General features: G+C 39.2%; 5 protein-coding genes, 3 long non-coding RNA genes and 1 pseudogene across 10 annotated transcripts; 4 read left to right on the top strand and 5 right to left on the bottom strand.

The window, feature by feature from the left end:
• Positions 1–6: 6 nt before the first annotated feature.
• On the top strand, positions 7–2,344 carry LOC130694965 (uncharacterized). Its single transcript, XR_009002209.2, has 6 exons — positions 7–332; positions 414–625; positions 701–771; positions 996–1,182; positions 1,254–1,342; positions 2,023–2,344. It is a non-coding gene; the product is annotated as an uncharacterized LOC130694965 (long non-coding RNA).
• A 444-nt stretch (positions 2,345–2,788) lies between these two features.
• LOC132087930 (uncharacterized) lies at positions 2,789–3,788 on the top strand. The gene is made up of 4 exons (XR_009420890.1): positions 2,789–3,090; positions 3,153–3,223; positions 3,313–3,399; positions 3,458–3,788. It is a non-coding gene; the product is annotated as an uncharacterized LOC132087930 (long non-coding RNA).
• Positions 3,789–5,058: 1,270 nt separating this feature from the next.
• Positions 5,059–6,723, bottom strand: LOC130694949 (uncharacterized). The gene is made up of 6 exons (XM_057518091.1): positions 6,634–6,723; positions 6,509–6,580; positions 6,311–6,450; positions 6,057–6,240; positions 5,649–5,994; positions 5,059–5,577 (listed from the first exon to the last, which is right to left on the bottom strand). The coding sequence occupies exons 1-4, from the start codon at positions 6,659–6,661 to the stop codon at positions 6,085–6,087; spliced, it is 396 nt and encodes a 131-aa protein (XP_057374074.1). The 5' UTR covers positions 6,662–6,723; the 3' UTR covers positions 5,059–5,577; positions 5,649–5,994; positions 6,057–6,084.
• Positions 6,724–6,896: 173 nt separating this feature from the next.
• Positions 6,897–7,570, top strand: LOC130694968 (uncharacterized). The gene is made up of 4 exons (XR_009002216.2): positions 6,897–7,020; positions 7,077–7,147; positions 7,205–7,380; positions 7,437–7,570. It is a non-coding gene; the product is annotated as an uncharacterized LOC130694968 (long non-coding RNA).
• A 487-nt stretch (positions 7,571–8,057) lies between these two features.
• Positions 8,058–11,368, bottom strand: LOC130695192 (mitotic spindle assembly checkpoint protein MAD1-like; annotated as a pseudogene).
• An 8-nt stretch (positions 11,369–11,376) lies between these two features.
• On the top strand, positions 11,377–11,964 carry LOC130694950 (N-alpha-acetyltransferase 38, NatC auxiliary subunit-like). Its single transcript, XM_057518092.2, has 3 exons — positions 11,377–11,494; positions 11,559–11,715; positions 11,771–11,964. Exons 1-3 carry the CDS (start codon positions 11,408–11,410, stop codon positions 11,881–11,883), a joined length of 357 nt encoding a protein of 118 aa, XP_057374075.1. The 5' UTR covers positions 11,377–11,407; the 3' UTR covers positions 11,884–11,964.
• Positions 11,965–12,052: 88 nt separating this feature from the next.
• LOC130694900 (RNA polymerase-associated protein Rtf1-like) lies at positions 12,053–14,888 on the bottom strand. The gene is made up of 10 exons (XM_057518012.2): positions 14,701–14,888; positions 14,404–14,632; positions 14,121–14,340; positions 13,815–14,065; positions 13,501–13,751; positions 13,110–13,427; positions 12,903–13,049; positions 12,742–12,836; positions 12,217–12,677; positions 12,053–12,159 (listed from the first exon to the last, which is right to left on the bottom strand). Exons 1-10 carry the CDS (start codon positions 14,785–14,787, stop codon positions 12,056–12,058), a joined length of 2,163 nt encoding a protein of 720 aa, XP_057373995.1. The 5' UTR covers positions 14,788–14,888; the 3' UTR covers positions 12,053–12,055.
• A 187-nt stretch (positions 14,889–15,075) lies between these two features.
• Positions 15,076–16,371, bottom strand: LOC130694945 (uncharacterized). Of its 2 annotated transcripts, none has more exons than XM_057518085.2 (3): positions 16,109–16,371; positions 15,771–16,005; positions 15,076–15,710 (listed from the first exon to the last, which is right to left on the bottom strand). In XM_057518085.2, exons 2-3 carry the CDS (start codon positions 15,988–15,990, stop codon positions 15,418–15,420), a joined length of 513 nt encoding a protein of 170 aa, XP_057374068.1. In that variant the 5' UTR covers positions 15,991–16,005; positions 16,109–16,371; the 3' UTR covers positions 15,076–15,417. The 2 variants fall into 2 exon arrangements, with proteins under 2 accessions (XP_057374068.1, XP_057374069.1); XM_057518086.2 differs by having other exon boundaries at positions 16,151–16,371.
• Positions 16,372–17,124: 753 nt separating this feature from the next.
• LOC130694901 (Bardet-Biedl syndrome 2 protein-like) lies at positions 17,125–19,856 on the bottom strand. Of its 2 annotated transcripts, XM_057518013.2 has the most exons (8): positions 19,692–19,856; positions 19,442–19,618; positions 19,190–19,378; positions 18,949–19,131; positions 18,640–18,868; positions 18,032–18,573; positions 17,434–17,968; positions 17,125–17,368 (listed from the first exon to the last, which is right to left on the bottom strand). In XM_057518013.2, exons 1-8 carry the CDS (start codon positions 19,821–19,823, stop codon positions 17,262–17,264), a joined length of 2,094 nt encoding a protein of 697 aa, XP_057373996.1. In that variant the 5' UTR covers positions 19,824–19,856; the 3' UTR covers positions 17,125–17,261. The 2 variants fall into 2 exon arrangements, with proteins under 2 accessions (XP_057373996.1, XP_059351108.1); XM_059495125.1 differs by lacking the exon at positions 19,442–19,618.
• Between the last annotated feature and the right edge of the window lie 712 nt (positions 19,857–20,568).

Genomic DNA, 20,568 nt, shown 5'->3' with positions numbered 1-20,568 from the left:
GAGATGGACACAAAACTGACGGGGTGTTCCCGCCCACCCGTCGTCTGAAAACGGGCCAAATAACACCGTCGCGGTGGTGCTGGGTGTCAAACGAAAACAGCGCCATCTGTGAACAAGCATCGCAAACACCGAACTATTTTAAAGATATACGAACTTTACACGAAATGGTGTCTTCTGTGGACGAAGCATGCGGAAGGCTTTGGAGTGAATCGTCAGGTAGACATGTGTGAATCTGGTGGTACCGGAGAAGCTGGATGGCCTTGACGAAAATTCATCATACTCCATTTTGGAATAAACTAAAGAAAAGGAGCAAGAAATTATGTGTGTTTTCCGTAAGTATTACGCTTTTTTCTGCTTTTTTAAGTTAAATCTTGATTTGGATGATTACTTGAAATTTGTTTAAAAACATTTAGTTTGTGACGGATACAGTTTTTCGTAGTGACCTTTGCGACCACAAGAGGCGCCTTAAACTGTGGCTCATCGGGCAGTTTTTTTTAAGGCATATTTCTAGATTTGCTTAACGCGTGCATTCTGTTGTGTACATTCCTCGCTACATTTGCTTGTTGACCTCGTGGTTTTGGCGATTTTTGGCATTTCATTTACTCATTTTTCAACGGTTTTCAAGGTACGCTAATGAGAGAAAACATAAAGATATGCAAAACAATTTAAAGTTTTGACACGATTTTAGTTTTTTTTTTAGAAACATGAGAAGTTTCGTGTATGGATCAGCATGGATCAGGAATATCATCGGGATTTCTACTCACCTTGTAGGTATGTATTACATATTTCAATTTCCAATTGTCCACTGTAATCTGTGATTCCTGACTAGCAAATCAAGAGATGATACTAATATTTGATAAATTTTGAGAGGACAAATTTTGTTGTCTTCGAAAGATTAAAATTGTAGTATTGACATTAGACATCCATCTTTGTTTTGGTCTATCTATCCAAGTAATAGATTGTTTTGTTCTGATATGAATTTTTTTTTTGTCCAGGTTACTTAATGTCTATTGACTTCCATTATAGTGGAACAATTACAGCTAGTATTTGTAGCACTTACAACATGTTAACAATATTGAAGCTTCTATAAAAAATGCACCAGCAGCCACAACGGAGTCGGTTCATAAGACCTGGCAGATGTTTCGATTTTTCCCTAGATCTAAGGGAATTTTCTATTAAAAGGTAATATGTTGTTTTATCCATCAGCATTCCAGAAGCTTCTTCACCTAAGTAATCCCAGATATTGATTCTAGATTGCATCTGTTGACATTGTATTTTCATGTTTGTTATGGCGTCTCCTCTGCATCAAGGTTGTTGTTCGCGCCGATGGTTCGCGTTCACGGTAAGACTGAACGATGGATTTACTCGATTACCGTTCTTCTGTAGACTATGTGTTGTTTCAATCTTGTCATTTATTTCTCTCGCCAGAGCTTTTGGGCAAGGTATCACATTAAAAACCGCCGCAAAGAAAATTTATTATCTGCTAAAAAAAAAAACATGAAAACAAATGTTGGTGCTAAAGTCGTCTTCTGGTTTTCCGAACAACATTATCCCTCGCTAATAATCAGAAGTTCTTTGCATTTATCAAAAGATCCTAGAAAGCCTGCTAAAGAAACACGCAGAAACTGGTATAATTTTGATCTCCTTCGGTAAAATATGAGCTTTTTGAACATAGTAGAATAAGTAAAAACAGCAAATATTTTACCGATCAGTTTCCCCACACTTAGATTCTTTGGAAACCTTGCCTTTCGATAATGATTCTCTGGCTAATGGTCTGGCATGTTATTTGCAGAAAAATTATTCTTACCTCATTGCTTCTATAAAGTTTGGTTCGTAACTCCATAGAAAGCTAATTGATTACAATATTGTGGTATTTTGCCATTATATATTAAAAGTTTTAAAGATTCAAATCTTTCGAAAATCACGAAATGGCAAAATTAAAAAATTTATCATTAAAAAAGCAATGCGTGAGAAATTTCCATAAGGAATAACATTAATTGTATTACCTTCGTTTGTTTACAGTCGATTTCTCGCTTCTAAGGTGCCACTAGCCAACCCAACAACCAGAGGAGTGTAAGGCATTTGTGGGTGAACGTAGAAATGGTTAACCGCCTGTTGGTTATAATCCCGATTTTGTTTTGATCCTGATTTTCAATGTGCATACACATTGTTGAGTTGCTGATAATTGTAAGTAGCCACGGATCGGACGTAAACGACAATAAGAGAATACGAAACATCTGACTGACTGTCTCCGTTGAATTCCGACACCCTTTTGAAATTATCAAACCCAACCATGTATTTTCATGGGAATATCTTGGTTTTTGAATAAACAGTTGTACCCTAATTCCTTTTTGATTCGCTTTTGCTTAGGTTGTTAACAAAAAAACTATCGCTAGCGCCCTTCCAAAAATTTGGTTGTGTTTTATTGCGCGGCGTGTTATACGTTTTACCCCCCCCCCCCCCCCCCCCCCAAGAAATATTCGGCGACTGTATGTAGAGAATTAACTAGAAATCTGACCAGTAGATGGCAATAGCAGTAAAACAGAAAGAAAACGATATTTTTTGGGGTGGGAGGAGGTGAACGGATTGCCATATACAACAGAAGATACTAAAAATGGTGTGCTACCGACTATTAAGTGTTTTGATTGTGTTTTGGAAGTCAACCACATGAAATGGATTATTTCTTGTTTAACGAGATCAGCTATGCCAGCTGTCAAACACAAAGCCTGGTAGCATACTCTGGCTTTTGCATTCAATCATGTGATACAATTACTCATTTAAAGGTATAAGGCTTACATTTTGATACTAGAATCCAATTAGTATGATTCTACTTTCAAGGGATAACTCATGAAACTTTATTTACAAAGTATAGAGGCTGTGACAGTGACATAAGTGTTATCGTTAGAATATCTTCGTCTGGTTTTGCAGCACTTTATCCCTTCATCAACTGTCAGTTCGGATCTGACAAACGTGTTTTATACCTCTGTGTCGTGTGGCCAACAAAACTCACCACCGTTTCAGCAATCTTCCTGCCATTCCTACCTACCAACCAACACACATAGACATGGACCCAAAAACCATTTTCCTGTGGTATTTTAAGTTTCTTTCTTAGTATAATATGACTTTTCTTTACATTTAATATCCCTTCATAGGACTGCCAAGTCTTTACTTTCTTCTTCGTAATTCCTGGCCCCACAATCTTTTTCGTCTTCGGTTAACAGCTGTAAGTCAAATAGCCATCTCTGTTACAGTTTCACCAACAAAGTTTTCTTTCCCATAAATTAACAGTTTACTTTTACTTCTACCGTTTAGAGCTAGGGCATTTTCCTTTTTTGTCCCATGTAAAAAGACCTTCAAGATTCCAGTTTCTAAGTATTAATTCTCTCAAGCCATGTAAACGTAAGTTTCCATTTGCCCGTTCAAATGTAATATTGTAATATCGTTGTTTGTTATTTAGGTAGCGCCATGACAGCAAAATGAAAAAAAAAGTGATGGAATGCCGAATAGTAAATAAGCAGTGGCATGTAGGAGATCATCGTGGAACATCGTGCAAAATGTTGTTGTATGGCCCGTCTTCGCCTCGTGGTCGCGCCATCTTCGCCTCGCCCGTCGTCCCGTCTTCGCCTCGCCCGTCGTCCCGTCTTCGCCTCGCCCGTCGTCCCGTCTTCGCCTCGCCCGTCGTCCCGTCTTCGCCTCGCCCGTCGTCCCGTCTTCGCCTCGCCCGTCGTCCCGTCTTCGCCTCGCCCGTCGTCCCGTCTTCGCCTCGCCCGTCGTCCCGTCTTCACCTAGCCCGTCGCCCCTTCTTCGCCTCGTGGTCGCGCCGTCTTCGCCTCGCCCCGCCTTCGCCTCGTGGTCACGCCGTCATCGCCTCCCCTATCGCCCCTTCGTCACCTCGTGGTCGCCTGGTCTTCGTGGTATGGTTGTGTTTTGTTTTATGTTGTATTATGTTTTGCAAATTAACACGTTGGCTGCCACCCACTTTGATCCCCTTTTTTTTGTAGCTTGACAGGGACGGGCCGCGCTGTTCTGCTCCATGGTTTATCTGCCATGGGGTGGAGCAGCGCCACTGCCCAAGATTGGCCGAATGGCCCAAAGGCAATGCACCATAGGGAATCCCTTGAACGAGACGGCGATGTAGACCTGGGGTGTGCATTCCCGTAAAGGTCTCGTCGTCGTTTCAGCCCGGCCCACCCGGCCCCCTTGGTCGCTATCCCTTTGATAGCGACAGTAGCGATTGTAGATAGGTGGCGTGGCAGCCAACGTGTTAGTTTAAGTGTATTTGTGTATGTATTGTATGCTGTGTACTGTATATTGAAATGTATGTAATAGTGGTGGATATGTGGGTGGAAGGAGGGACAATAAAAACGACTTTACAGTATTTACTTTTGTATTTTTATTTAGCTACACATTAACTGACATGGGGATCGAACCCTAGTATTCAAGCGTGACAACCACATGCTTTACCATTATTCCAACCATGAACATATGATCAACTAATGTGCATTCAATAATAAGCTAATGGGAATTGCAAATCAAAATATAGGTATCACAATCCTAAAGAATATTATCAAGAACGGCTATACCATAACAGTAGCATACTGGCCTGTGAAACAAGAAGTCTGTGGTTCAAATCCCAGTGTAGTAATATGGATTGGAAGGTTGAAAACAATAAGGATAAAATTAGCAACCTAAATTTAAAAAAATGATAAATGTAATGTGTGAACACAGCTAACACAGACAATGAAAGAAACAAATTTTGGATAAAATATTTTATAAAAAAAATTTATTGACAATTCTCTGCACATTACAATTATTTTTGCAACTTTAAAAAGGCACAATAGCCCTTTCAAAAGTTGCCGTCAACCCAGGCAGGGGGAGACACTGCCTTGTTGACCCACCGGGGAGATTACCCGGTGATTGGCTAAGAGAAGCCGGAAGAAGAGCTGAAGATTTGGAACATTTTTACAGGAGCGATTAACCTTTAGTTCGGATTTGTGGGTAGCCACATCGCCCTCCGTGAACACATCATCGGACTAAGCGGCACCCCACGTCCCCTTTCCGGCCAGAGCCCTCCAAACCTCGGTATATGTTGTTTTTATATATACCGTACAGTAGGGGCATGACCCCCTACGGGCTTATTACGAGTCAAGGGGAAACGGGGCTTCAGAAAAGAAGGGAGCCCAGATATGCACTTCAATTTTTTAAATATCAAATACCGTCTGGGGAATCCGAATTAAGTATAGAAATGTCATGTCATCCATCCAATCAATACAATTTATTCAGTGTCTTGCCCCAACCAAGAATTTTTTCAGATCCAATGTTACTATTAACCTATATTGAGAAAAGAAAAACAACACCGTTAAACATATCAACTGTTGATCATGTAACTTACATGACTCATAGATTCAACTTCTGGTGGAAGCTTGGGGAAGGACATACAAATTGCAGATTAACATCATTGTATAAGGCTCTTGATTGATAAACTAGCACCTGTACAATGTTGCATTGTTGATAGTTGTGTTCCCAGTACATGAAAATCCTTTCCTATTGGATAAAATTTGTTTTGGTAGATTAGACCTGGTTGGCAAAAAGGAGGAGAAATTCTTCGTCATAAATTCAAAATTATTTGAAGAAAAATCCTTTCATACCTAAAGAGTCCATGTATGATGTTCATCTCTGCAATGGCAGCAAAATTAAAACATCTTTAGGGCCATTTAAGTACCCAGCTTCACCAACACTCTGAACGTAAAGGACAAGTTGTTCTTTAGACAGAGAAGCAGAATTATTTGAGGTTTCTAGCTGTGACAGAACTATAAAGGATTGTTGTTACACAGGATTCATTCACACAAGATGGTACTTCTCATTAGACAATTTGCATACTCTATTACTTTACCTCATACCTTAATGGTAATGCACTTTCAGTGTTTTTCAACTGTAGGCTCACTTTTCCATCCTGTAACACTTCCAGACTTGACTTGATCCCCCACTAAAATTCTGTGAATGCAAAATAATAGCATTAAAAATACTTTTTCGATAGACAAAAAACCGAAAAGTACCTAATTCATGTTTTATGTTGAACTCGTGCTATTTCTGGGTTTCCGTACCACACCCATTTTCAGCCCAAATACGGTCCCACAATTGTTCACTTACTTCGCTGCATGGACTTATTACTAACAATTCTTTTAGTGCAGCACTAACAGAATTTAACTTCAACACACTGTCAGGTGGTAGACTGAATAACTAAACAATAAATAATTGTTTGTTAAAATTCTATACTTATTTTGAATTCTTATTTGAAAAGTTTAGGTACCTGACTGTGTTCACCTAATGCCAATTCATCCTCATGTTCAGTTAGGGATGAGTTTGGAAAAACCTCCTTCACTGTTTGGAAACTGTTCCGTTCCAATTTGTTCTTTTCCCCTACCTGACCTTGTAGACTCAAAATTTGAGCTACAAAACACAAATGAATAAAAGCAAATAAATAGAATCATTACGTATTAGGCCTTACCATCCTTAGCATTGCTGTTATCTAATATTTTGTGTTGTTCCAATAATTGGGCCTGCAGCTTCATAATTTGATCTAATAAACAATAATTAATAATTGAAAACCAATATAATAATCTTTATACTTACCATCCTTTTGTTGTATTATCTTATCCATTTTTCAATTGTTCCTCCAGCCACGCGTTATTCTCCATCCACGCTACTGAACAAACTGCGAATGGCATCCAATGGACTGAAATTGCCTACGCCAGTAATAATGAGTCTGAGCGGTAGATGGCTACGTGTCGGAAAAAAAGAAAAAAGTGCGATTTTTTTTTCGCGATTTTTTTTTTCCGCCATTTTTTTTTTTTTTTTTTAATGTAAAACGGATTGCCATACGTAAACGCGTAATAGGAATATTTCCTGAATTAATTCTGAATGCCTCTTGTAGTGTGGAGAAGATAGTCATGTTTACAGGGAATGTGGTGGAAAGGAGGTGGTGGTGATGGCGGAATCGGCAATCGGATTTGTCACAAGGTTAGTGTTTTCTTGCCTTTTAAGTTTGCTTACTTTAATATGGTTTTATTCAACAGTGTGGACAAGAGGGGTAGTTTACCAGTGAGTGTCCACAAGCCTGATGGGGTGGTGGTAGTGGAGTAACAAAGTAAGGTAAAAGTATGGAAATATGTATTCAAACTTACCTCCATTGTTTTACCCTTAGTGTCATGAAGCTGGCCACACCTCGAAAGACTGCAGAAACTATTCAATGAATTGATTGAAGATGGAAAGCTGCATGAACAATACATTCTGGAAGCTGTGACATGCAATGAAAAGGAACTGATGAAGGGCATTGTCTGTGGGGAAGGCTTTAACAATTGTGGTGAAGTCATTCTCCTGGTAAGCCATTCATTGAAACTGTATTTTATGATAAAATATCTATATGTTTGCTTTAGGTTACAGGAAAAGACCTTAATACATAACATCATTCGAACAAGCCAGCCTGCGCCCACTACTACTTCAGAAAATTAAGAATTCTGGATACGTAGTCGATACGAGCGTCGAGAAGAAAGGATTTTTGCTTATATTGCCATTTTTCGTTACTTCGGCAAATAAACGTGTGCAAAAATGAAAAGACTTGCCTGGCGAAGCTGAGTATTGAACCCTAGGCCTTCGACTTCTGAGGCCGATGCTCTAGCATTGAGCTATTTCACATATTTGGATACTACTATTACTAATAGTGAATTTAGGAATACGGTTTGGACTTGGAAAAAAAAAGCAAGCCTCGTTTTTGTTTCCTGACCATTCACTGGCTCAAAACATCGAAGCCAAGACCCAGGCCACTTGCCTTTCCGAATACCAATACCTAAGGTACCCGATTCCCCGTTTTTTTCTCTGCCGGAGGTTTTTCTATCACCCCATCGGTTGTACATCGAAATCCATAATTTTCCTCCCAGGTGTTCTTTTGACAGAACCGACTTCTTTTTTTTTTCCTTTTTCGTTTTCCCGACTTGCCAGTTGCCTGTGGTGGCAATGACGCATTTAGCGTCGAAATAAACAATTGCCGCAGCACAAAATAGAGTTCAGACAACGCTGTGTGTTTGTGAAACACAAAAAAAGAAAACAGGAATTTTTGAATTTTTTACAAAGAGAACAATACAAACATGGAAAAATCCGCCATTTTTATCTAAGCCGAAAAGCGTGCATCACAACATACACAGCCACGTTGCACGACAACAGAACGTTAAAACTTGGCTTTTTCTTTGTTTGTTTTTTTTTTCTCTTCCCCATACAAAATGAAAGAAAAATGAGAAATTCTCCTTACCGCTGCTGATGTTGCTGGAAGGGATCAATGGCTGACTGCCGTCATAGGATGGAGAAGATGCGTAACTAATGTCCTTGCTCTTCCGACGACGATCTTCGACGCGTTGATCCAGCTGCAAGACGTGAAATTAATTTATAAGGAAAATCAATTTATTTCACATCCACGACCTTTTTAAAAAATATATAGTTACCAATTTTAAGTTCAGCTTGGAGTAACCAAGACTGATGGATAGGCGGATGAGTTAATAGACTGACGAGGGTAAAGCTCAACTGTGAGGGCAGACAAGAAGACGGGGATGAACTTTTGGTTATTGATGTGAAGCGGAACTAAATCATCAATGGTATGAAGATATGGACTATCCATAACCATCAGGCCGTCACCAACGTACTAATAAGGAATAAAGAAAAGAAATAAGAATTTTGATAAATTAAAAATTGTAGTGGCGAAATTACTTTAAAAGAGAGATAATCCGCACTCGGAAAACACAGATGTGAGTTTAAAATTGCCGCATTCGTCATTATCCACCTGATAACCGAAAAGTTCAAATATTCCTCGGCGGAATTCAGAGCAGTATTTTCGGAACACTTCTTCCACTCGTTGATTCTTCATTCCACTCGATTTGAGTTTTTCTTCTAGATCTGTTTAAAAAAGTTTTTGTAGATATTTAGAACCTAGTTGAAAGCTACAATGATTACCTCCGAGACGTTCGGGAGTACATCCTTGTTCAAAGTGATCTCCAACCAAAAGAGTAAGATTTTTGGTCTAACCTGCTTCCATCAAGCGAACCCTCTCTCGTAGTGATTCGTTCTCTTTTTCTAACTGAGAAAGCTGCTCTAATGTTTTGCGCCGAACATTATCCAGCGGATTGTCGGTGAAGTGGAGGACTCGGATGTCGGAAGCTATCCCCTAATTAATTGAGAACAGAACCTCGAAAGATTGGCATCGGTACAACATACGCATTTGGTACCTTCGACTCGGCGACCTCTAATTGAGCCTTTAAATGTTTGATTGTCTGGTTCAATTCAGCAACTTCCTTTGTCAATTGTTCTTTTTCCTGGTTCAATTTGGTGACAATTTCTTGGTTAGCCTTCGGCGTGGTATCGACTTTTGAGCCTAATCCACGATATTCCTCCAAAAGCCGTTCCAATTCATTGATTTGCTTGGTCTCCATTGAAACTGTTGCTGGGCCTTAATACAAAAATGGTTCGATAATGGCAAATGCGATTTGATTTATGTTAGCTAATGAATCGTATACCTCCAACTCGTGTCATCACGATCTTTTTGAACCACGCTTAATTTCCTTTCGAGTTTCCTCACGCGGTCTTCGAGATCTAATTTTGTTTTTGAGACATCATTGAGGGCTTCAATTGCGTCCCGTAAGGTTAAATTTGTCCTAAATTTTAAAACATAAAAAAAAAATATATATAGTCAAATACTGCTTCTAAATATATTGATCTATGGAGCCAATTGTGCTATAACATACCTATTCAACGAGTTTAGCTCTACTTGTAGATTACCAATATCATCAACCAGTTTGATTTGTCTTCTCCGCATAGTTTCCACACGAGACTATTTTCATCAAATAAGCGCTCTGCCATGGATTCCCATTCTCGGAGGTGAGAGGCTAATTTCTTCAATTCTCCCTATGTATAGCTCGTAAAGTTCTAGGAACAAGTATATATAATAAAAAAAGTTATGGAATAATTACCTGTAAACCAGGAATGGCTTGACATTGGTCCTTGTACCTTTAGACACTTTTTTGCAGAGCCGATATTTGCTCCTTTAGCAGCAATTCATTTGCAGCCGTTTCCCGATATAGTTGATTGGTAGCATGTAAATGTGTAAGCTCTTTTTCTAACTGAATAAGGTAGAAATACATTAGCAGTGGAACGAAGGACACCCTATGGGGATCTAATGAAGTACCTGAGGTATTCTGGCAAGCATTGCTTCTTGCGACTGCAAGAAAGATGCTCTTTGGGCAAACAGTGTGTTTTCCAGTTCAAGTATTACTTGTCTCTGCTGTTCAATAACTGTTGTATGATCGGATGGTGGGCTGGCCACTCTTTCTTTCAGTTTCAATTGATTTTTTGCCTCCTCAGCCTCCATTTGATGTTTATTTGCCTCCCATAGGGCTTTTTCTAGGTTTTGTTCTAATCCTCGAATTTTATCTTCACATTCTAGTTGCATGTCAATCATTTTCTGTTCTACTCTGGATAGTTTTTTGCTACAAGATATCTTTTCTTCAGCACATGCTAGCTTGAGTTGGTTCATTGCTTCTTTCATAAGTATGTTTTCTTTAGAAAGGCGGTCATTTTTCAGATGGAGACGCCTGATTTCAATCTAACGTAAATGATTTTAGGAGTTGTTTAAACTATGACGAGACACAGTCGGCTTACCTGAAGGTTTTCAATGTTATCTTCATAGTGCTTGATTTTTGTGCTACAATTATGTTTCAGGTTTGATAGATCATGACCAAGTTGATCTTTTGTTGTCGGTAAAGTGCTAAATTTCATTACAGCCTGAATAATTATCTGTTGCAATTCAAGAATTTTTGCCTGCTTCTCCGAACGTTTTTGTTCATACTGAGCTGTCATGTCTACCTTTGCTGACTTGTTAAATGATTGACTGTATGAATCAGCTACATTTTTCTCACATATGAAGAAGAGTAAGCTATGAAAGAATTTTCTTCTGCAACACTAGAATCAAAACAAATTTTCTTGGGGAGCAAGGAATCAAACGTAGAGATCCGAATAGCTGTGCTGACGGCACTGCTGGCTGGTTTCCCCTTCATAATTAAAAACTCCATATTAAGAGAGAGTGTCACTGTTTACAGAAAAAAACTTTAAGCCCGACTATGGAAAGTCGGGCTTATTCTGTCCGACCAAGAAAAGTCGGGCTTGTTTAGTCGGGTATGGCAGTAGTACACTACAGCGCTAGCGCGATGCAGCATAAATATCGGTGAGTGTATGTAGAGAATTAACTAGAAATGTGACCGATAGATGACGATAGCAGTAAAACAGAAAAAAACGATAGTTTTAAAGATCCGTGCTCATTGTACGCCATCTGTTTTCTACTAGTGAAGCATTTAGACAATTGGAAAAAATGGAAGAATGTCAGTCTAAGCTTGAAAACATTGCAATGGTTGATATATCAAAAGAAGCATCAAAAGAAAAAGAATTAACTACGAAAGTACGTAAAGAAAGCTTCATTGTAAAGTTTGGTATTGATGCCTACTGTTTCATTGTTACCAAAGGTTAAATCTCCTGGAAGATTGAAATTGGAATCATGGCTGAACGCCTGTATGAAAATAGAAATTGAAGATGGTCGCACCTTGGTTGGCCAGTTTCTATGTACAGACAGAGACTGCAATATAATTCTGGGTTCCTGTTATGAATATCCTCCTCCAGATGGTAATTGTCTTGACAAATAAAATTCTGAAAAAGTATTAAGAAATGGATGTTACAGATAATGTTGCCGAAGAACCACGTGTATTGGGGTTGGCAATGGTACCAGGGAAATACATTGTTTCAATCTCAATTGATGACCTGATGGTACACAACTCTCCATATATTACATGACATAAGCCAGGTTGTGTATTGGCTTAATGTATTATACACACTTAACACTAATCAGAGGAATACAAAGTTGATTTGTTTGTTGCTTTGCATTTTCACACCCTGAATGTGTTAAGGTATTAAATTTTGCAGTCCATCAGTTTGCATGTCGATATGAGTAAAGGGTTCTTACAGTTCAGATTAATCCACGCTTTTTCTTGTAATCTTCAAGGTTGAGAGAACGACGAGGCTGTTCTTTTAGATTTGCCACTGGTTTTGGGGTAACAACAACAGGTTGAGCTACAAAACAAAAAAGTTAAAAAATGCAATATAAAGTCATAAACTTCAAGTACTTACATGGAAGAGGGACTTCTAGATCGATCTTGATATCAAAATCATGCGCTGAAAACAAATCACTTGTTTTGGGTTTAGCAACTAGGGTTTTACCCTTGTCCTTTGGTTCTGTTCTAATTTCATGATTTGATGCAGCAGCCTGGCCTTCTAGAACCTTGCTGGTTGGAGCAGAGAGAACTTCAGTCGTAGACGGTAGTGTTTCGCCGTTTGGACGGTAACTTCCCGATTTCCCTGGTCTCGTGCTTCTTCGCGTAAATGGATCTTCCGTTTTCTGGCCTCCACTAGCCCGAATTTCCTCTAGAATAGCCTCTTCAGCTCTTTCCACATTACGCTTACGGTTTCGCTCGTTGATAAATGAAATCGATGATAACGTCGATGAAAGAGATCGTTTGCTTAATTCATCTGCCCTCTCTTCTAATTCAGCTAATTCTTTTGTGAGCCGTTCTGTTTCTTCTTCCTCTCCTCTGTTGAGGCCATTGATATTATTACCAATATCCAATTTGTGGCTATAGAGAAATTTCGACATACTTTATTAGGGCAATTTGTCTTTCCTTCATAAGTTGATTTTTGCGCATGGCATAATTATAAGGTGTCTTTCGGAATCGACTTTTTTCTTCTAACATCTAAAGATATACATAAAAAATACAACTTTTTCATAATGTTACGCATATACCACGCACTATCTTTACCTGGTTGATGTCTTCTTCGTTGAATTCAAAGTTGGCAGCTTCCTTTATATCATTTAGCTTCTTCTGAATGTCCTCTAAGGTGGGAGGAGATGTGCCCTGAGTGTTACAATCGTCCATCCACTTTTTAAACTCTGAATCACTGAAATCCTAGTTTTTAAAAATGTTAGTGCAAAACACCAGTTTAAGATTTTATAAAGAAGAAAGTACTTGATTACTAACAAATTCAAGTCGAAACACCCGTTCTTGAGCACCATGTCTGAGCCGCAGCCCCTTGTTTGTTCTGGTTGGGCCAAGTTGATAAATTTTTCCCGTTTCGCAGACATCAATGATTTCGGCAATACGGTAGACAGATCTACCATTGTTCATACCGATGCCAATACGGACAAAACAACCTACAACCGCACGCTTGAGGAAAGGGGCGTGGACCCATTTCTCAAGCTTGTGACGAGAGAGACGAATACGACCCAATTGCTCTTTGGATTCCACGAACACTGGCTTCTTTGTCTTGCTACTTTTTTCGTCATCCTATAAAAGAAGACAAAATAATTTTGGAAATTAAGCTTAAGTTAATTTGTCTACTGTTAACACTGTAACCTACATCAGAATCACTACTACTACTGCTGCTGCTACTCTGCTGCCGCTTGGTTGACGGAGGAAACGAAGATTTGTTGGCTACACCATGCTTTTCCGTGCTAAAATCAGACCCCGTGTCGGAATCTGAGCCACTATCATCAGAGTAGACGTCTGATGCTTTTAGTTTCTTCTTATTGGCATCGGCAGAGACACCGTCGAGGTCTCCATCCTTGTCATCGTTCTTACGGTCTTCCATGCGTTGTTTCTCCTTTTCCTCTGTTTGCCAGGGCTAAATATTATCACCCAATTCTTCAATGTTATTCAATTGACAATTTGTACCTCTTTCTTTCTTTTCCTCTCGACGAGCCTTCAGGGCGTTCATAGCTTGAGCTTTCTTGTCCGTTCTTCCTTTATTCTCTTCGACTGTCTTTTTGCGTTCTTTACTCCTCTCTTTCACATCTTTATCAAGATCTTTATCCCCCCAATCTTTGAGACCTTTGTCTTTGTAATCACTCTTGCTTTTGCTTGAAGACTTTTTCTTGTGCTGCTCTTTACGCTTAGCAGCTTTTAATTTCTTTTCAATTTCAAACCTAAAGTACTACTTTAAAACGACAAGCATTCTCATATTAATAAAACTTTTATTACCGTGTTCTCATAACTTCTCTTCTTTCATTTCGATTAAACAGCTCCTCTTCTCTTTCTTTCTCTGTCATTGAAGCAAGGCGTGCTTGGTCATTATCATCCCCCATAAGGTTCTCATCATACCCATCATTAAATTCTTCTTCAGATTCAGAACTTGAATAGCTACTGGAGCTCCCACTCTTTCTAGCACCACCATCTGAATCAGAGTTGTCTGAAACTTCACCTTCATTCCAAAAAAAAAGGTTAAAATTAAATAATAACTAAAACACAGTGTTGTTTACTAAACCTTCTTCAGGATCAGAATGGCTATCATTTCCACCAGATGGTTTTCGATTCATCTTCCCAGCACTTGCTTTTGCCTTTTTCTTTTTGGGTTTTTTCTTTTTACCGCTAGCATCCCAATCATCATCAGAATCTGATGTTTCTGAATCTGAATCATTTGCTATCAGCTTTGGTGGTGGACTGTTTGCAGCTACCCCAGTACGTTGGCGTTTGTTTGGTGAAGTCACCAGGCCCTACAACATGAAGGTGCTTCTTTATAATTTGACGGATAAAGAGCAAGTCATTTTGTAGTTGGACTAACCGATTCGGCATCCGATTCACTGCTACTGCTACTACTACTACTTCCACTGCCACTACCAGACGTAGAATCTGCACGACGTTTGCTCATTTTAAGTAAAAAATCAAAATCAAACTGAAATAAATAAATATTAAGAGAAGCACAAATCACATAGACAGATTCCGCTTCAACAATGATGATCTTCCCGTCGAGAGGACTCTTAGCGCCATTGTATACTCGCCATCCAACATTGCCATACTGAAGAGCCAAAAATAATAATAATAATATTTTTAAAAATGGTTTTCTTTTTAGATAAATATAGTAACACTGGCACACTCCGATGATAATTTCATTTCAGTTCAATTAAAACGAAAAAAAAAAAATTATAATCGACAAAAGAATTTTATACTCGTTTCCCTATTCACAGCAGTAAACTCTACAATGTAAGCAAAAGAGAACATGTCTCCACTTCCACAACCAAAATAAAGGATTTCTTTTCATTTTTCAATCAAACTATAGTTTAGGGTAACTGACTAGACATGAGTTTGCTAGTAAATATTTGTTACACAAACTCACACGCCAGTCATGAATTCAAACGGACGGAAAGGTGCGCGGAAGTTGGCGCATGGACAAAGGTGAAATTACACACATCTAATAAACATGTTTCGCTATTTGTTTTACGAGTTCGTGCGTTTTCTCGTTCATGAGGTACTTAACGTTCATTATCAATCTCCATACAATTTAGCGAACTTTGATCTTTCTAGCCAACGCTAACGCTTGGTGGCCTGAAATTGGGCAGGTTGGGTAAAAATGTTGACAACTATTGCCATCAATCCCAACAAGAAGTTGTCCCATATGGGCTGCAAAATGATAGTTTGATGTAGAACTTCCTCGTGTTCCAAGACTGGTTTGACTGATCAATGACATCAAAGACAATTCTGAGTCTGTTAAGGAAGATTTATCTTCCATGGCAAATAATTCACACACCAATCTGGGTAAACAAGAGTGTCGGATTTCTTCGATCAATATTTGCCCTGTAAACAAACATGATAAACATTGTAATCTATCAGGAAAAATTATTAACGAAGATTTACTTGAGTGTAGTTCTTCCAGATCTGCTTTGAACTTTCCATTTTCTCCTTTCACAACCTGATCACCAGTTTTGCGATGGAAACTTTGAGAGAACTTGTTTATCAGGTCTTCCTGAGTTTCTTCACTGTCCTCTTCCATGTCTGTCCAGTCATCATCACCAAGCCAGTGATAGCAAAGTGCCAGCAAAAAAGCAATGGCAAAGAATCTGAGAGCTCCATTCATCTCCAGTTTGAAAGCCTTTGGAAAAAGTAGAATATGGCCACTTTACAATATGTTATAGCAAATTTTCAAATAGAATACGCAACCAGCCAAATATTACTCAAAATTGTATGAAACTTACCGTGAACTTAACGATAAAAGATAAAATGGTATAAGATATTACTGCTTTGTTCCAATTAACAGTACAGTCTGGTTGTTGGATAACGAAGCCACTTGGCGAGTCAATTGGGAAACTTTCACTTTTGGTTTTACGGAGGACACTTGCTGCCGTGGTAAAACGAAAAGGAAAACAGCTGGGGTGCCATGCCCATTATTCTGTATTAAAAAACCAACGCACACTTTCCCGATCAAACGTTGTTGATGCCGAGAGCTCTCCCAGCTTACTGCTATGACTTGGCAAGGCGCTCGTGAGTATTGTAAGGGAATTTGGCAATCTTTGATTCCATTCTTTCAGGTGAACGCGCACCGAGCAGCACTGGAGCGAGGCAACGTCAAGGACAAATGGATATTCGATTGTTCAGTCTGTCATAAGTTCCCGCAACTGCGTGACCTATATTCCCTGTTATTTCTAGAATCAAATTGAAAAATAATATTATCGAGAATCATTTTTTTCTCGTATTATCTCTATAAAAATACTAAAAATTTTGTAGGAATGCGCACATTTGTTAAATGCTGGTTGATATGGTTATTTTAACTGAAAACTAAACAGCATTTCATAGCAAAGAGAAAGTTCCGCCGACAACTTTCACTTAAAATAACTAAGAAGTTGATGCGAAGCAACGGTTTAAACCATCCTACGTAAGCGTAAAATCTTTCATTCTGAAAGTTTTGAATTCTCTTATGAAGCATTTTTTTTTCAGAATCTCCGGTCCTTGTCATCTTGAATTGCTGTAAGACTATACCGAAAAAATTTTCATAAGCGTGTTGGCTATCGTCTCATAGTACCCTCATGTGTCTGCCTACCAAGAGGGTTTCGAAAAAAAACTTTCACTTTCTGAGGTCCTAAACCTTTGTGCACAAAGTAAATCTAAAAAAGAACGATGAAAGTACTACCTTGACTTTACCTTTCTCTTTTCTTTTCCCCCTTTACTTTTGGTGATGAACATCTGGAACATCTGCCACACGTTCGGAAACTGGTTTCGAGAAATCATTTGCGATCTTCAGTCAAAGTTGAATAGATTTACAGGTAATCTAGTCAACTGATAGCAGAAGACTGGTTAGGTCAGTTACAAAAGATTACAAGTTTAGATCAAAACCAAATGAATAGTTGTTTTCTAAGGATTTTCAATGCCATGCAAAGTGATCTTGATAAGTTGTTCAAAGTCTTCCGCTTTAATAGCCTGTCGACTAGCTTGAATTACGTCTGTTTGATATTTCCCCACTAGTTAAAAAAAAAAGCACAGTAAATATTAGAATTTACAGGTATCCAATGGAAACTGTTTTTACCGCGACAGTTAGAGGAATGTTGAACATGAAGATTGATTTGCTTGAGGCGCTTCATTAGCTCGCTGTAATTGGAGTCACGGATGTTTTGTTGGTCGACAAGTTGTTGATTTCCGCTCAATATGGCGGCATAACAACGTTTCATTTCCACCATGTCGTTCATCAAACGGGCGTTTTCTGATTCATTATACCAATTCCTGATTTCATTCACCTGATCAGCCATATCTACCGTGAGGCGTTGCCGAATAGCCTGGTATCCGCGAACACCTTCCATCAGCTCAAGTAGCTCTTTTCGATGATCATCCCTAATTTCAATCTCGGTTCCCAAGTGTTGGACATTGAAGAATTTAGCCAGGTGTTGAATCAACTCTGACACATGGTCAAGACGATCTGACTCGATCAGAAAGGAGCCTTCATTACGGAAAATCATTGTTAGAGGTGTTCGCCATGGGAGAACTTCGAAGGCCAATTCTATTGATGTGTCACTGTTAAGCAACTCCGGAGACACAATGAAATTCTGAGCTATCCAAAACCCGATCTGCATAGCAAAATAGCTTTCTGTATGATGGTCAAGCAAGTAACTAGAACAAGAGAACTATACCCTTTGTATCCGCTCTTGAAGACGAGCCGTTATACGGAATTGAAGGGCTGAGGGATTCTCCGCAGATGACCATGAAACGGATTTGAAGCGCGAGAAAGTCGGCAATGGATGAACAATTTCAACTACTTTAAGTAGTTCACTGTTGGGGGAGCCGAAGATAGCATTCACATGCAAATCGACGGCCAAGTTTCGTTGAACCGGCAGGGGAATTCCGACTGATGTCCTCGGGGGGTCATAATGGAGTGCGTGGCTCTCTCCATTTGCAAACAGGCCTTCGGCAAAGACTATCACAGCATTAATCATGCCGCCTCCTTCTAACTGAAGTAGTACATTTTCTTGGTTATGTGTCAATGTCAAATGCATTTCTTCGTCAGCCACTTCGGTAGAAGGTCCAGATTGTCGGATATGTTCCAGCTCAGCTAAGAGGTTTTGTTTACCAATGAGTAACAACCGGATGGCCTCTTCCTCTGCTTGAGTGGCATACTCGTCCTTGATCCGGTCAAGCGAAGTTGATTCCAAGTCACTCGGCAGATAACTCCAAACTATTTTGCGAACCTCCACCGGTACAGAATAAAGTAGAAAAATAGTTTCTCGTTAAATTAAGTTACCTTGACCAAGCTGTGAGCATACAATAAGCTGTGCGTGTCCCATTTGAAGCCAATCGTCTACGACTAGGGCTGCAATAGAGTGCTGAGCATCAAGCTTTTCCTTGAAAACAACTTCTCCCGTCTGCCAATGTCTAGCATCGAACCGGCCGTGACTCCATCCACATACCAATTCCGGATGGCCGTCATTATCCACATCGAAAGATGCCAGAGCCACAATATGATTCTTGGACTGTTTTTCCAAACAAACAATAAAAAAATCAGTCTACACAACAACAAAAATAGCTATTTCATGTTAACGAAAGGCCTTACTTTAATTCTCCATAGGCGGTTGCGTTTGTGGTAAACACCCACAGTTCCATTGGCTAAAGCATAACCAAAACAATGATCTGTCAAGGCTGTTAGGTACGTGACAGCGTCCGTTTCTTTGATCTCAGAGGTCATGCGTCCATTTTTAAACAGACGTAGATTTCCGTCATCTGTTCCAGCGATCAACTAATTCCAAATATTAGAATAAATGATTTATATAGCTTTATTAAAGTTTAAAATCTACGTGATTGTGGCCGTCGCCATCAGAATCGAAGAGAGCCAATGCGGAAACCTGGTCACTCATGACATTCCAGTAACGCTCGTTGCCCTCCATGTTCAGACACTGGAGGAAACAGTTACCACCAATAATGACATTTATCTCACCCTCCTCATTGAACGACCCAATCAATACAGCTCCAACACCATTTTCAATCTAACCAAAGTAAATACAACATTTTAGATCAAGCCAGTAGCGAACATCTTTGAGTGTTATAACCTCTTTACTCATCATAGTTCTATTTTCAGCTATGTCATATACAAGTAAGTGTGATGTTGTGCCTATAACAACTGCAGCATGATAAACAGGATGATTACAGAGTGCTGTAATTCTCTGATCGATATTCAAATACTGGATTTGATCTTGTTGTACCGGATTGGTATGTCGGACAAAAACCTTCGAGGAACCAATTTTGACCTTTCCATTTATGGCTATAAGAAACAATATATCTGTTACAGAACAACCCTACCTTGTTGGCACTAGTGGCACCGACGTAACTGGATGTAATTCCAGTATCAGCATTTTCTTTAAATTTGCAGATAGTTAATTGTCCCGGAAAAACAGAGAGGTTTAGTTCAATAACGTTCACGAGTGTCAACATGCTGTGCTAGACGTTTTGGCGTCTGATGGTAACTATGGTGATAGGAAAGGCAGGGAAAATCCAAACATATGGGAAATACTTGGACAATTTTACACAGCAACACCATTAACAGGCACATTGAGCATACAAAATTTTTTATTATGTAATTTGGAATTCTTACTGCGGGGCCTCTCGTGTCTCACATTGCTTTTCCCTCCGCCATTTGCATTATATTGCGGAAAAATATGGAAAGGAATTTCCCTATGCATTGTTTGCTATATCTGACACATTTTTCTGCTATCTCCTGTACATGCTCGAAAGGCAGAGATTTGGTCTAATTCCAGTTTTCTTGACATTTTTCTATAGTAAACATACCTGTCTTTCACAATTTTATTGGCCAAGAAACTAGAGGTGCAGATATCATGTCAAGAAACTAAATTGCACCTACATGGCACACTTTCTTTATTCGGAATCGGTCGATTACAACAACGTGTATAACTGTAACCATTGAATTTGCAATTCTCAGCTTGCTCTCGTATGACCTGAATTTTTCGCTGAATTCGTCATTGGAAATCGTGTGGTGTAGCGCCTTCCTATTTTCTCCTGAATGTACCCACATAATTTCACTACGTGACTTCTCAAATAAATTGCGACAGTGACCACGCGAAAAAGATGATGAAATGTTTACAGCCAAATAGTAGAGTGGCCTGCAGTGGTTTACAACTGCTTTTTTATACCAGGGATCCATGCTCTCCAAATTTTAAAA

Source organism: Daphnia carinata, chromosome 4 (assembly GCF_022539665.2).
Source record: "Daphnia carinata strain CSIRO-1 chromosome 4, CSIRO_AGI_Dcar_HiC_V3, whole genome shotgun sequence".
Taxonomy (NCBI): domain Eukaryota; kingdom Metazoa; phylum Arthropoda; class Branchiopoda; order Diplostraca; family Daphniidae; genus Daphnia; species Daphnia carinata.
Note: the sequence above shows the minus strand (reverse complement) of the source record. Positions and strands in the feature narration are given on the sequence as shown.

Coding starts and splice junctions, on each gene's coding strand:
- LOC130694949 (XM_057518091.1), bottom strand. CDS start 6,661: ATGGATAAGATAATACAACAAAAGGATG. Junction 6,581..6,633: donor GATAATACAACAAAAGGATG/GTAAGTATAAAG, acceptor ATTGTTTATTAG/ATCAAATTATGAAGCTGCAG. Junction 6,241..6,310: donor CATTAGGTGAACACAGTCAG/GTACCTAAACTT, acceptor TTTATTGTTTAG/TTATTCAGTCTACCACCTGA.
- LOC130694950 (XM_057518092.2), top strand. CDS start 11,408: ATGGAAGAATGTCAGTCTAAGCTTGAAAACATTGCAATGGTTGATATA. Junction 11,495..11,558: donor AAAAAGAATTAACTACGAAA/GTACGTAAAGAA, acceptor TTGTTACCAAAG/GTTAAATCTCCTGGAAGATT. Junction 11,716..11,770: donor TGAATATCCTCCTCCAGATG/GTAATTGTCTTG, acceptor TGGATGTTACAG/ATAATGTTGCCGAAGAACCA.
- LOC130694900 (XM_057518012.2), bottom strand. CDS start 14,787: ATGAGCAAACGTCGTGCAGATTCTACGTCTGGTAGTGGCAGTGGAAGT. Junction 13,050..13,109: donor TTGAATTTGTTAGTAATCAA/GTACTTTCTTCT, acceptor TTTAAAAACTAG/GATTTCAGTGATTCAGAGTT. Junction 12,678..12,741: donor AGACAAATTGCCCTAATAAA/GTATGTCGAAAT, acceptor TGGCCTCAACAG/AGGAGAGGAAGAAGAAACAG.
- LOC130694945 (XM_057518085.2), bottom strand. CDS start 15,990: ATGAATGGAGCTCTCAGATTCTTTGCCATTGCTTTTTTGCTGGCACTT. Junction 15,711..15,770: donor TCTGGAAGAACTACACTCAA/GTAAATCTTCGT, acceptor GTTTGTTTACAG/GGCAAATATTGATCGAAGAA.
- LOC130694901 (XM_057518013.2), bottom strand. CDS start 19,823: ATGTTGACACTCGTGAACGTTATTGAACTAAACCTCTCTGTTTTTCCG. Junction 18,869..18,948: donor ACCGCCTATGGAGAATTAAA/GTAAGGCCTTTC, acceptor TTGGAAAAACAG/TCCAAGAATCATATTGTGGC. Junction 17,369..17,433: donor ACATTCCTCTAACTGTCGCG/GTAAAAACAGTT, acceptor TTTTTTAACTAG/TGGGGAAATATCAAACAGAC.